The sequence below is a fragment of the Lutzomyia longipalpis genome, chromosome 3 (assembly GCF_024334085.1).
Source record: "Lutzomyia longipalpis isolate SR_M1_2022 chromosome 3, ASM2433408v1".
NCBI classification, from domain to species: Eukaryota; Metazoa; Arthropoda; class Insecta; order Diptera; family Psychodidae; genus Lutzomyia; species Lutzomyia longipalpis.
Genome location: NC_074709.1, coordinates 9,586,044 through 9,598,134, shown reverse-complemented (window position 1 = coordinate 9,598,134; position 12,091 = coordinate 9,586,044). Strand labels below are relative to the sequence as shown.

The 12,091-nt window shown below is 39.3% G+C and overlaps 4 protein-coding genes across 23 annotated transcripts in view; 1 reads left to right on the top strand and 3 right to left on the bottom strand.

Moving 5' to 3' along the window:
* The window catches only part of LOC129791905 (NADPH:adrenodoxin oxidoreductase, mitochondrial), a 298,769-nt gene that overhangs the window by 241,178 nt on the left and 45,500 nt on the right, over nucleotides 1-12,091 (bottom strand). The gene's annotated exons all lie outside the window — the stretch shown is intronic.
* Nucleotides 448-2,613, bottom strand: LOC129791960 (rab-like protein 3). Its single transcript, XM_055830644.1, has 3 exons — nucleotides 2,512-2,613; nucleotides 1,532-1,893; nucleotides 448-1,461 (listed from the first exon to the last, which is right to left on the bottom strand). Exons 1-3 carry the CDS (start codon nucleotides 2,555-2,557, stop codon nucleotides 1,105-1,107), a joined length of 765 nt encoding a protein of 254 aa, XP_055686619.1. The 5' UTR covers nucleotides 2,558-2,613; the 3' UTR covers nucleotides 448-1,104.
* LOC129791925 (general transcription factor IIE subunit 1) lies at nucleotides 2,520-6,816 on the top strand. 2 transcript variants are annotated; one of them, XM_055830592.1, is made up of 5 exons: nucleotides 2,520-2,634; nucleotides 3,397-3,694; nucleotides 3,767-4,289; nucleotides 4,355-4,776; nucleotides 6,557-6,816. In XM_055830592.1, the coding sequence occupies exons 2-5, from the start codon at nucleotides 3,571-3,573 to the stop codon at nucleotides 6,730-6,732; spliced, it is 1,245 nt and encodes a 414-aa protein (XP_055686567.1). In that variant the 5' UTR covers nucleotides 2,520-2,634; nucleotides 3,397-3,570; the 3' UTR covers nucleotides 6,733-6,816. The 2 variants fall into 2 exon arrangements, with proteins under 2 accessions (XP_055686567.1, XP_055686568.1); XM_055830593.1 differs by having other exon boundaries at nucleotides 2,526-2,634; nucleotides 3,380-3,694.
* LOC129791780 (myosin heavy chain, muscle) overlaps nucleotides 6,762-12,091 on the bottom strand; it is a 27,734-nt gene continuing 22,404 nt past the window's right edge. For all 19 annotated transcript variants that reach the window (XM_055830254.1, XM_055830256.1, XM_055830266.1 and 16 more), the window contains 3 exons: nucleotides 10,109-11,284; nucleotides 9,121-10,029; nucleotides 6,762-7,490 (listed from right to left, as the gene is read on the bottom strand). In XM_055830254.1, the coding sequence (XP_055686229.1) occupies nucleotides 7,413-7,490; nucleotides 9,121-10,029; nucleotides 10,109-11,284 (2,163 nt within the window). In that variant the 3' untranslated portion in view covers nucleotides 6,762-7,412. The remainder of the gene's footprint in view (nucleotides 7,491-9,120; nucleotides 10,030-10,108; nucleotides 11,285-12,091) is intronic.

The window sequence follows — 12,091 nt, the reverse complement described above, 5'->3', positions numbered from 1 at the left end:
AAGCTCCAAAGAGGTTGAAGGTAGAATTTTTTTGAAGCTTTCTAGTTTGAATATTTCGCTAAACTATCACTTGTACTTACTAATTTTCTTATTTTCTCGTTCTGACGTTTTTTCTGGTTTGTTCTTGTTTTCGGGATTTTTCCATTCCAGTGACTGTATTCTCTAAGAGTGAAAAACTCTCGTGATAAACTCCCGTGAGATTTTCCCTGCTTTTCACAATTCTTTTAAAGCGCTAAAACCTTCAGGGGTTTACAATTTTCTTTTTCGTTTTTTTATTCAGCGAAATTTATTTCGGTTATTTCAAGATTTATGATGGATCTGTGCAAAAAATTCCATTGTTTCTCATGTTCTATAGAAATAATTTACAAATTTCTCTTGCAAAACACCTTTTTCTGGTTTCTCGAACTGCAAACTGTGAGTAAAAGATTTAATTTATTTCAATAAATATATTATTTTATTTCATTTTACTTCTTAATTTCTCACATTAAATGTAATTTTAAAGAAGAAAAAATCAGTCATTTTCAGACAAACACCAGACTTTTGGAAACAAATGTACGAAAAAAGTGTGGATTAATTTTAAGCTCTTCTTGAAACTTTTCTTTGTTTCAAAAAATGCGAAGAAGTTTCCAAGAGTGATTAAAACTAAACCAGTTTTTTCATACAATTGAATATTTTTCACATAGATTAAAAGCTTAAGTCTCAACAAGATTTAAGCCATTTTACGGCTTTTCCGTGCTCATTAGCTGTAGTTCTTTCGAAGAAAAGAATAGCACAACTTCAGTGTACCAACTAAAATGCAAATTTTCTTGCTTAAAATTGTTTTTTTTTCTTTTCAGGGTTACTCTTTTTTCTTTTTTGAAAATTATCATTTTCTGCATGAAATTCTCGTTTGAAACTTAAGCCTTTAATCTATGGGGAATTTCAGTCAAATTGAAATAACTTTTCAGCAAAATAAAATTTCAATTTTGAAAACTTTGTTTTTAAAATTAATATTTAAGCTTTTGAAGCTCTTGAAGCTTTCCGGAATATGAATTAAAATGCTGAAAGTCCTTTCAATACGACTTTTTAGGCCATTAAAATCAATTTGGTCTCATTGTGATTCCTTCACTCAGCCACTGTGTCCAAATTCGTGGGTGGACTGGCGAAGGATGATGCCCCAAAGGGGCTGTTAAAAGGCGTATTGAGGGGTGATGTGAAGGGGCTGACAAACTTTCTCTTATCACTGAAGAAGCTCGACTCTTTCGAGAAATACTTCCTCTCGATAACTTTGTCAAAAAATCTGCTCAACTTTACGGCATCCGTCGTCCCTGCTGCCAAGGATCGCGTATCGTGGCAATTGAGGCAGATCTCATCAGCGCCACATTGCTCAGCGATACTTCCCAGCAGGGAAGATCGGTGCATCTTTAAAAGTTGCGCCTCATCCACCATGTCCAGCTTTGTTCCGAAAACTAAAATAGGAATCTAAAAAGGATTTTTTCCGTTAATTTAAAGTTTAAAAAAAACGGAATTCACCGAAGAAAAGAAAACTAACGTGTGTAGCACCAAGAAATTGTTCTGGATCGAAATCCGTGTCATTTCCGCCCTTTCCAATGTCCTTTCCGTCCTTGCTAATGATCTCCATGAGCCATTGCTTGAGATTCTCGTGACTTTTGCGATTTGTCAGATCATGCACAAGGATAATGCCGTGTGTGGGTGTGTAGAAAACTCCTCTTGTATTTTTGTGACTAATAGAACCTCCAATGTCCCAGAGCTCCACGAAGAAAGTCTTCTGTTGCTGCGTCCCCTCCTTGTACTCGTGCAGCTTCACCTCTACGGAGCACCCAACAGTCCATCCTGGGGATGTTAGGGGTTCACTATGGGCAATTAGGTGAGTAAGGGAAGTTTTGCCGACTCCTAAAATTCCAATAAAAATCCTTGCTGTGGTTTTATTTTAAAATAAGAGTTTTTAAATCAAGCTGACCAATCAATTCAGAGTCTTAATCCATAATTTTCAAATAAAACTTATCGCCATCTTGAATTTTTTCTAAGATCGCGTCCATTGCAAAATTATTTAAAAGTAAATTGATGAATAGGAAAAATTGGAAAGGATGACACGAATAAATAATTAAGAAACTTAGTTAGACCAATTATTGGTCAATTAACATTAATTAAAATATCTTCATTTACTAGATTATCTCTCTCAAAATAATTAAAAATAATTTTAAAAAAAAAATTGCAATCTTCATCGTTATTTTCAGCCGTTTAGTGTTGCCGCATTTGTGGAAAACTTTAAAATGTTCAAAACAGACAATGATTCCTACATGTTTCAACCGTCAGAAGTGAAACATTCTCATGTAAGACGTTATTTTGCATGTGTGTGCGTGAATGCGGTGTGTTGGTATGCGTGGAAATGTTTCTTTCGCGGTGAAGTGCATGTTTCTATCGTGTGATACATTTTTATTAGATTTTTCGCAATAAAACTAATCCAAAAGCACTAAAAAGTGGTTTAACTTGCACATAAGAGGCACTTGCCTGAGTCGCCGACAACGATAACGCGCACTTTGTCGATGGCGGCCATAAAAATCGTGAGTTTGTCCTGTGCTTTGCTGTGGCTACATTGAGAAGCACTTCCAACTGAACTAAAAGTCAAGTTCGGTAAGTTCATCGCGAGTGTGGCCGAAGTGGGTAAATTAGGATTAATTCGTGCCATTGAAAACTATTGGGAAATTTTGAAACTTTACCAATGTTTCAGTATTGTACTATTATTTTTTTTAACTTTCTTTTTATCTTAAAATTCTAAGACATTTTTTTATTTTGTTTATATTTTAACCCTATCGTGTTTAACGTGAAACATAAAAACATTGAAACATGCGCTCTTTTTATCAAAATATTTGGTCTATGAACGCTCTCAGAGGTCATTTTTCAGGCAAAATGTCTTTGACCTCTTCTACGTGAATTACATGTATTTCTAAATAGGAAAAACAATTGAAATCATAAAAAAATTGGGAAAATAAAATATTTCATGTTTGGGTCGAAGGGTGCGAAAGGGTTAATGATACTTTAACGACATTATCTCTTTCGTGCCCACGTGAAACATTGAAACATGAGCTCATTTTATCACGATATTTATTGTCTAAATACTTTCAAAGGACTTTTCTCAGTCAGAAAGTCTTCTTTGACCTCATAAATAATAGGGAAAATAAAATGTTTCACGTTTGGGTCAGTGTATGACCCAAAAAACGCGAAAGGGTTAACTTATTCACGTCTGCATGAAATATCCGAAATATTGATCTTTTTATCACATCTCTATGGTTATGTACTTCTTTTTTGGTATAAGACTATAAAAACAATAAAAAATATTTATTTCTTCTTTAATTCAAAATTTCAATTTGTTTTAAAGTTTCATAAATTTCGCAGCCTAATTTTCTGCGGGAGAAAAGAGAGGAAATCATCGGTGTCTGCAGCATATGCGGTGAAGAGCAAAAGCTGCATGTGCTTGTATTGGCAGCACTGATTTTTAAATTTTCCCGCTGTTTACTCAAACTTCCGGACAGAGGGCTTTTCCTGAGGGATTTCCACTCTAAACACACAATGTCTGACCAGCAGCTGGTTACAGAGATCCCAAGCAGCCTAAAGCAGCTTGCCCGCCTGGTTGTACGGGGTTTCTATACAATTGAGGATTCTCTTTTAGTTGACATGCTTGTCCGGAATCCCTGTAAGTGTGCACAGAAATTCTCCGTGGCTCGTTTCCTTTCTGATCTTCGGGAATTAAATTAAAAATTTTCAGGCATGAAAGAAGATGATCTGTGTGAGCTGCTAAAATTCGAAAGAAAGCAGCTGCGCTCTCGAATAGCCATCCTGAAGAATGACAAATTCCTCCAGGTACGGCTGAAAATGGAGACTGGCCCCGATGGGAAGGCGCAAAAGGTGAATTACTACTTTATCAACTACAAAACCTTCGTGAATGTTGTGAAGTACAAGCTGGATCTCATGAGGAAGCGAATGGAGACAGAGGAACGCGATGCCACGAGCCGGGCGAGCTTCCGATGCCCCAATTGCAATAAAACTTTCACAGATCTGGAGGCAGATCAACTCTTTGACTTCCACACGGGGGAATTCCGGTGCACATTCTGCGGGAATGCCGTGGAGGAGGACATGTCGGCGCTGCCAAAGAAAGACTCGAGGCTTCTTCTAGCTAAATTCAATGAACAACTCCAGCCACTCTACGATCTCCTGCGGGATGTGGAGAATATCAAATTAGCACCAGAGTGCCTCGAACCCGAGCCAGTTGACATTGATACCATTCGAGGGTAAGTTCTGATTCTTATTTTCTGATAAATTCTTTTTCTGAATTAGCAATTGTTGTTGTTTTCAGGATCATCAAACCCACACGACCTGTTTCCCAGGAAGTGTGGTCGGGAGAGGCGACGCGATCGCAAGGATTTGCCGTTGAGGAAACACGCGTGAATGTGACAATCGGAGCAGAAGTTGCGGATTCGGAGACAAAACGCAAAGATCGTCCCGTATGGATGACGGAGAGTACGGTACTCAATGACTATGACAACCAAAACTCCTCGGATTCCCTTCTGGAGCGACCGAATGCCATCACGACGACTGGAGCACCAGCTGGACGTGCCCGGAAGGAGGGTGACGACATCATGTCGGTACTGTTGGCCAATGAGAAGCAACATGGTCAAAATAGCACTGCCAGTGCTGTGCGTGGTCTTGGCATGGCGGGAAGCTCAAGTGGAGGAGATTCCAGCGATGAGGATAAGGGCATTGACAACACTGAAATCCGTAAGTCTTTAATTGTTTTTTTTTTTTTCTTTTCTAAAAGAGCAGAAGAGACAAATAGACTGTGAGAGAGAAGAGAGTTTCTGAGCCAATAGGCTAGCTAGAATGTTGTTAGTCGTAGCTCAAACATGAACCTCAATGTATTTTATTCGTGACGCTGAGGGCTGAGGTTGTAGGGGGAGTTGTCCACAATTCTGAATTTCCTTTGATTAATCAAAGGAGTTCATGCACGGACCATGTAAAAACTTCCTCCTTCACAGAATAATTTTGACCCATCTCGTTTTGAAGAGCATAAAATGAAATTAAAAAATCGCGAGAGAAATTCCCCAATATCAACTGGGATCACACAGAAAAATGCAAATAAAGATCGCCAAAAAATTTAAATATTGCGACGCCATTTGCAGTTTTTGTCCCTCTAAAAAATCTTTCAAAACTTTTTTGTAGACTTAGCGCGCATTTTCCGTGGAAGTTTCCTTCTTTTTCATATTAATTTTGAATACAGTCGTGATCGTGCAGTAGGACCGTCGTCAAAAAAACTTCTCCGTGGTAAAACGGCCTCAAAATGAGGAATTTTGCCTTCGTAGTGGGACAATTAGTATCCTACCTTTCCAATAGTACTAATTGACCAACTACGAAGGCAAAATTCCTCATTTTGAAGCCGTTTTACCGCGGAGAAGTTTTTTTGACGACGGTCCTACTGCACGATCACGACTGTAATCAATAAAAGTGTCAATTTTTTTGTAATAAAAGTTTATTATTAACACTTAGAGGATTTATGTGGACACCGTGGCCATTTCGAGTTTTTAAATCGTCACAGATTAAAATGTATTGGACCTATCGTGATAAATATTACGTCTATGTGTAGGGAATTTCAATTACTTTAAGTTGGATGAAATAAAATCCGGAAAAAGTTTTTCCTTTTAAAAGATAATTAAGATCAAAGTCGAAATTACACGCGGAGGATGAAAATAGTCACCGTGGCTATTCAAATTCTCATACATTTTTGACAGCCTTTTGAGGTTATGTTTCCCCGTATTTTTCAAATCAGAATCTCTTGTTAACTTTTCCGCGATGAAAATCATTAGTGTGAACTCATTTTATTGCCGGAAGTGGTCAGATAGTTACTAAGAGAACTGAAGGAAGTGATTATTCAGACTCAATAAGAAAATTGGCAGAATTTTCGGAAAAAAATTGATTTGAATTGTCAATTTTGCATTGATTCTACGCAACTTTCTTTTCATTACTAATTATTTTAATAAATTATTTAGATATTGAATGAAATAATTCTTGAAATAGATTAAGAATTAATTGAACTTTCAATCCTCATTCAATAGGCAGATCTACAATTAACGAAACATTGAATATTTGGCTTTTTTGTTATGTTGGACACGGTGACCATTTTGATTCTCCGCGTAGGTAAAAAGTATTCGGTTCTCCAGTGTTAATTTGAAAAAAAAAACCTCCGCGGAAAAAGCGCGAGAAGTCTACAAAATAGTTTTGAAACATTTTTTAGAAGGACAAAAACTGCAAAATGTTTCGCATTTTTTTGCAATCTTTATTTGCATTTTTCTGTGTGATCCCTGTGGATATTGGAAAGTTTCTCTCGCGATTTTTCTATTTTTTTATGCTCTACAAAATGAGATGGATCAAAATTGTTCTGTGAAAGAGGAAGTTTTTACATGGTCCGTGCATAAACTCCTTTCGATATCGATATATCCCCGCGCATTAAACGGTTGATGATGTTTTGTTGTTAAATGATGTTTTCTTTCTCTTAAATTTTCAGCTGATATCCCAATGATGGAATCAGAGTCGGAGGATGAAAGTCCAACGGTGAGTGTGGGCGGGAAGCAGTACCCCATCGATGAGATCACGGACAGCCTGATAGCACAGATGACGCCACAGGAGAAGGACACGTACATTCAGGTGTACCAGGAGACCTTTAGCCATATGTACGAATGAATGGGGATGAGGAATAAAAAGGCGTCTGGTGTATTCATAATGTATAATGTATTATAAATTAAATACACTTTTAAACAATGTTAATTCTTTTCAATTGATGTTTTTTGTTGTTCTTCTCTTCAACACCCCCATTTGACGGTTTTTCGTCGCCCTTCAGTGGCCCGATTTCGTCGATTTTTTTTTTATTTTTCGTGTCTCTCTTGGTCTCGTTGGGCATCTTTTTTTTGTTTCTTCCTTTGATGTTGGGCAGAAGAACTTCCGGGCAGCCACACGGCGGACTCCCAAAAAACCGACTAAATGTTACGTGTCTCGGTAATCGCATTACAATTTTTTTTACAATAATTTTTTTTTTTTAATATCTCTTTTTTTATCTTCAACATTTTCTTTGACTGCATTTTTGTCATACGGAGAGTTTTTTTTTGTTGATAAAACTTAGAAATAAAATATGTTTAAAAACATAAGATTTTACAAAAGAATCAAAATAAAAAGAAAAAATTGACTTTGTGTCTCTTTTTTTGTGCATTTTTTTTGTGTGATGGTAAGATGTTTTGTCATCCTCCTCGTTTTACATTTCATCTCTCTTTTTTTTTCACTTTCATTTTAATAAATAAAAATAGTTAAGAATAGAATTTTTTTTGTTTTAAAATTCCGCAGTATCTCTTGTTGCATCGCCGATGGTTTTAGAAGTCATTTTCTGGAGCAAGGTCGAATCTAGGTGGGAAAGCCATTCCGTCGAAAGGTCGTGCTGATGCTCGGGGCTGTGAAGGAGTAAAAAAAAATTTTAAATTCCAAACTTTTGCCATTTTGCAGAGAAAAGAATTTTTGCGCCAATTTCTTCTCCACCCTCTTGCTGGTTCTTTCTGTACATCCCTGCAAGTCCTGAATTTTTTTTTATTCTCCAACGAGAGAATCTTTTTTTTTGTACAAGAACAAGAACAAAATTTATTTAAAAATAAATGGGATTTGGAATGGATTCATGCAATGAACAATGTTTGCAACCAATTTATTTAGAGCGGGATTTCTCCCCTAAAACGCGCCCTCATTGTATAATTGATCCTTTTTTTTAAATTCCTTTTTAGGAAGCTTTTAGAATTTAAATTTCAACTGTGACGCATGAGGGAGGAAATGTAAGGGAATAGAAGCTTTTTTCTTTATTAATCTTGGAATGGCTCCATCTAATTGAGATTCAAAAAAAGACTACTTGCGACGCATTCGTCTTATTCAGACTCAGCTTTTGCCTAATGGTGACTCAATTTTTAACTTATCTGTACTACAAAATACCTAATGTAGACGCGAGTTTTAACTAAAGGGCCATTTAAAAAAAAAAAGGCAGAATAATAATTTTTTAGAGGGCAGCTAAGATGAGGCAGGGTGTGGTTGCAACTCGTAATAGTCTCCACTAGATCCATGCTAAACATTAGGATCGATCTAACCATTTCGGCTGAGTTTACTTACCACAAACAAACAGATTTTCTTTAATAGATTAAGATTCCTTTTGTTTAAAATATTCGCTGTCCCTTAAGTTAAAACTCGCGGCTACATTAGGTATTTTGTAGTACAGATAAGCTAAATAAATTGAGTCACCATTAGGTAAAATCTGAGTCTGAATAAGACGATTGCATCGCATAGTCTTTTTTTTTTTTTGAGTCGCAAGTAGGTAAATTTGCGTCAACATTAGTTCAACCATTTTGGAATTCCTTCCCAAGCATTTTGATCGTTTTTTCTGTTTCTTTTTCAATTTATTGAATAAAATGTGGACACATTAACGAGATCAATATGAGACCTAGGCACGTTCTGCGGTGCCCATCGGTCAAAGAAAATGTAAAACAAATTCTCTTTTAAGGGGAACAACATTTAAATAAAAAAAATAAAGAAACAATACATAAAGAACGTTCAAAGGAAGATACTTAATGATATGAATTTTTGTGGGGGTGGTATTGAGCCACCACGAGCGAGTTTTTCAATGCGTGTAATGCTTCAACATAAATTCATTAAACTACCAAAATCAACAAAACACGTGTCCAGCGGGTTTCATTTTCTCCTCTAATTCCCATTTTAAACTTACAAATTTCTTTTGTCTCTCAACATAATCGCGATTTATCTATTACTCCAGCAAATGGGCACGACCCTTAGTTGACGGCTGCCTTGGCACGCAAAAGGAAAATTGTAGAGAATGAGAGAATTATTATAATTTAATTTGAACGTTGATTTTTTTCTTATTTCCCTCAAAAATCTTCTTTTTTCCACGAGAAAATCCTTCCCGAAAAAAAAGCTCCAAGAAAAGGCAAAGTTTTCGCGCGATTTGAGCTTTCATGAAGCTTTCAATGAAGCTCAAATCATGCGAAAGGATGCCCAAAAATTAAGAAAAAAAAAAGATGAAAAACTTACCGCGGGGCTACCTCCTCGACCAATGGATCCGGCACGTCCACCTTTCGTACGGAATTTGTTGATGGCCTGCTCGGCGAGGTCGGCACGCTCTTCAGCCTCCTCAAGCTCTTGCTGTGCCTTGCGGAATTTGGCCAAGTTGAGGGCAGCAATCTCTTCGGCCTCCTCAATCTGCCTCTTGTACGTCTTGATCTTCTGTTGCAGTTTATCAACCAGATCCTGCATGCGTTCGTGATTCTTGCGATCCTCCTCAGATTGGAACGTTAGCTCCTTAATGCGACGCTCGGATTTACGGAGATTCTTCTGGGCATCAGCATGTCGCCTCTGTTCACCATCCAATTCATTCTCAAGCTCACGCACGCGCTGCTCCAACTTCTGAATGGCCTTCTTGCCACCCTTGAGGGCATTGGCTTCAGCTTCATCGAGACGCACCTGCAATTCCTTGATCTGTGTCTCAAGGGCCTTTCGGAGTTTCTCCTGTGTCTGAGCATGATCCTGTTCGGCACGCAGCTCATCAGCCAACCTGGCGGCATCAACCATTGCCTTCTTGGCCTTCTCCTCGCTGTTCTTGGCTTCATTCAGCAACTCATCGAGATCAGAGTGCAGGGTCTGCAGCTCAGATTCGAGTTTCCTCTTGGCAGCTGAGATGGAGGCATTCTGGGCAGACAATTCATTGAGCTGTTCATGGGCATCACCCAATTCCTGTTCAGCCTGTCTGCGGCCACGGTCAGCCTGTTCGAGAAGGGTACGTGATTCCTCGAGTTCGTTCTGCAGGGCATTGGCACGACGCTCAGAGATGCCAAGCTGTTCGCGGGCATCATCACGGGCGCGCTGCTCTTCCTCCAGGGCGGTCTGGACATCCTTAAGCTGTTGTTGGTATCGCTTAATGTTCTTCTGGGCTTCAGCGTTGGCCTGCACAAAAAAAAACAAAACATTTCATTCCTTATCCACAGAGGATCCCAGAAGACCCAGAAAAAAATAGAAAACAAACCTTGTTAGCATGGTCCAGAGCAATTTCCAGTTCATTGATGTCAGCCTCGAGCTTCTTCTTCATGCGCAGCGCCTCAGCCTTACCCTTGGCTTCGGCTTCGAGGGACGCCTGCATGGAGTCAAGAGCGCGCTGGTGATTCTTGCGTGTATTCTCGAATTCTTCTTCCTTCTCCTGGATGCGCCTGTCAATTTCCTGTCGCACCTGAGACAGTTCAAGCTGTGCCCTGAGCACCTTGTTCTCCTCCTGCTCAAGAGCAGCCTCAGCCTCCTCAAGGGCAGCCTGGAGCTCATCCTTTTCGGCCTCAAGACGCTTGCGTGCCTTCTCAATTTCATGAATGTTGCGTCCACCCTCACCAATCTGGTCAAGAAGATCCTTAACCTCATCAGCGAGATTCTTGTTCTCACGGCGCACAGCCTCAAGCTGCTCCTGTCCCTCCTCATATGCACCCTTGAGGCGGAAGAGTTCCGTGGAGTAGTTGCGGCATTCCTTCTGTGAAGCATCGAGCTCAGCAGCAAGATCATCAACCTTGAGCTTCCATTCGCCAATAATCTTATCGAAGGCCTTCTGTTTCTTCTCAGCAGCGCTGGCAATGGCATTGGCACGGTCAACCTCGAGTTGCAGATCCTCCACTTCAGTGGCAAGGCGCTGCTTGGTCTTCTCGAGGGCAACAACCTTCTGGTTGAGGGACTCAATGGTCTCCTCAGCCTCAGCAAGACGAGCCTGGAGCTTCCTCTTGGCCTCCTCGAGTTCCTCAGAGCGAGCCACACCGTCGGATTCGTACTTGGAGCGCCACAGCTGCGATTCAGCATTTGCCTTGCTGAGTTGACGCTGGAGATCAGCCTTGCCTTCGGCCTCCTCCTCCACCTGTTCGCGCAAGTTGTCCAAATCGTGTTCCAAGTTGCGGAATTTGCCCAAAAGGGTGGCACGTTCGCGGCTCTCCTCGTCGGCGAGACGCTTGGTATCCTCGAGCTGGGTGGTGAGGGAGATCTTGATCTTCGACAACTGCGACACCTGAGATTCAGCCTCCTCCAGCTGGCGCAAGAGGTCGGAGTTTTCAATGGACAGCTTCTTCTTGGCGGCATCGAAGTCATTGAGGGTGCGGTTGGTCTCATCAAGTTTGCCCTGGACGTCATTGAGTGTGTGCTGCAACTGCTTGGCGATCTTTTCCTGGGAGGCCTACATTCATCATTTCCCCAAAAAGGATTCATTTTAGTCTCTTTTCTTGGTTCATTTAATAATTTTTTGTGCGATCTTTCTTCTTTATCGAGTTCTTCTTTTTCTTTTCATTAAGATTTTTTTTTTCAGGAAAGTATTGGGGGGCTCTCGGGATGTACTACAACGCGAGGGCGTCTTACATATGGAAGTACATCAATCTTCCGAGGTAAGGGGATCATAAAAAAATGAAGAAGAACTCGATAAGATGTGTTTATCTGTCGTTATTTGAATTTTTAGCTAAATATGTCGTTAAAATTCCGTTTAAAACGAATAATTGCAAATTAGTACCGAATAATTGTGCATTAGTACCGATTAATTGCAAATAAATACCGAATAATTCTTTTACAAAAATTGCAATTTCTAATATTCTTCATTCAGATAAACACACCTCTTGTTTGCGCACATTGAGTGAAATATTTTGCTTGGAAATGTTGTAAAATAGCGAGAGATATGTTGTCGTTTTTATTTATTATTTAAGTTGCATGATTCATTAAAATGTGTCACACGCAGAGTTTGGTTTAATATTAGCATAGGTCAGAAAAGTATTAAATGTGATTGTACAGCATGATCCAATTAGCACGAGATTTTTCCTTTTGGGTGACTTTTCGCTGCAAACTGTGTGGAAAATTCAAAAGCAACAAAGAATGGCAACAATGTTAATAAAGCAAACGCGATGAGCATTATGTGATATTTTCTTGGCACTCAAGGATGAGTCACACACAACACCTTTCCTTCTTCATTTAACGAACTCTCAGTGTGGATGTTTTT

Coding starts and splice junctions, on each gene's coding strand:
- LOC129791960 (XM_055830644.1), bottom strand. CDS start 2,557: ATGGCCGCCATCGACAAAGTGCGCGTTATCGTTGTCGGCGACTCAG. Junction 1,894..2,511: donor TATCGTTGTCGGCGACTCAG/GCAAGTGCCTCT, acceptor TTGGAATTTTAG/GAGTCGGCAAAACTTCCCTT. Junction 1,462..1,531: donor AATTTCTTGGTGCTACACAC/GTTAGTTTTCTT, acceptor AATCCTTTTTAG/ATTCCTATTTTAGTTTTCGG.
- LOC129791925 (XM_055830592.1), top strand. CDS start 3,571: ATGTCTGACCAGCAGCTGGTTACAGAGATCCCAAGCAGCCTAAAGCAG. Junction 3,695..3,766: donor CATGCTTGTCCGGAATCCCT/GTAAGTGTGCAC, acceptor AAAAATTTTCAG/GCATGAAAGAAGATGATCTG. Junction 4,777..6,556: donor CATTGACAACACTGAAATCC/GTAAGTCTTTAA, acceptor TTAAATTTTCAG/CTGATATCCCAATGATGGAA.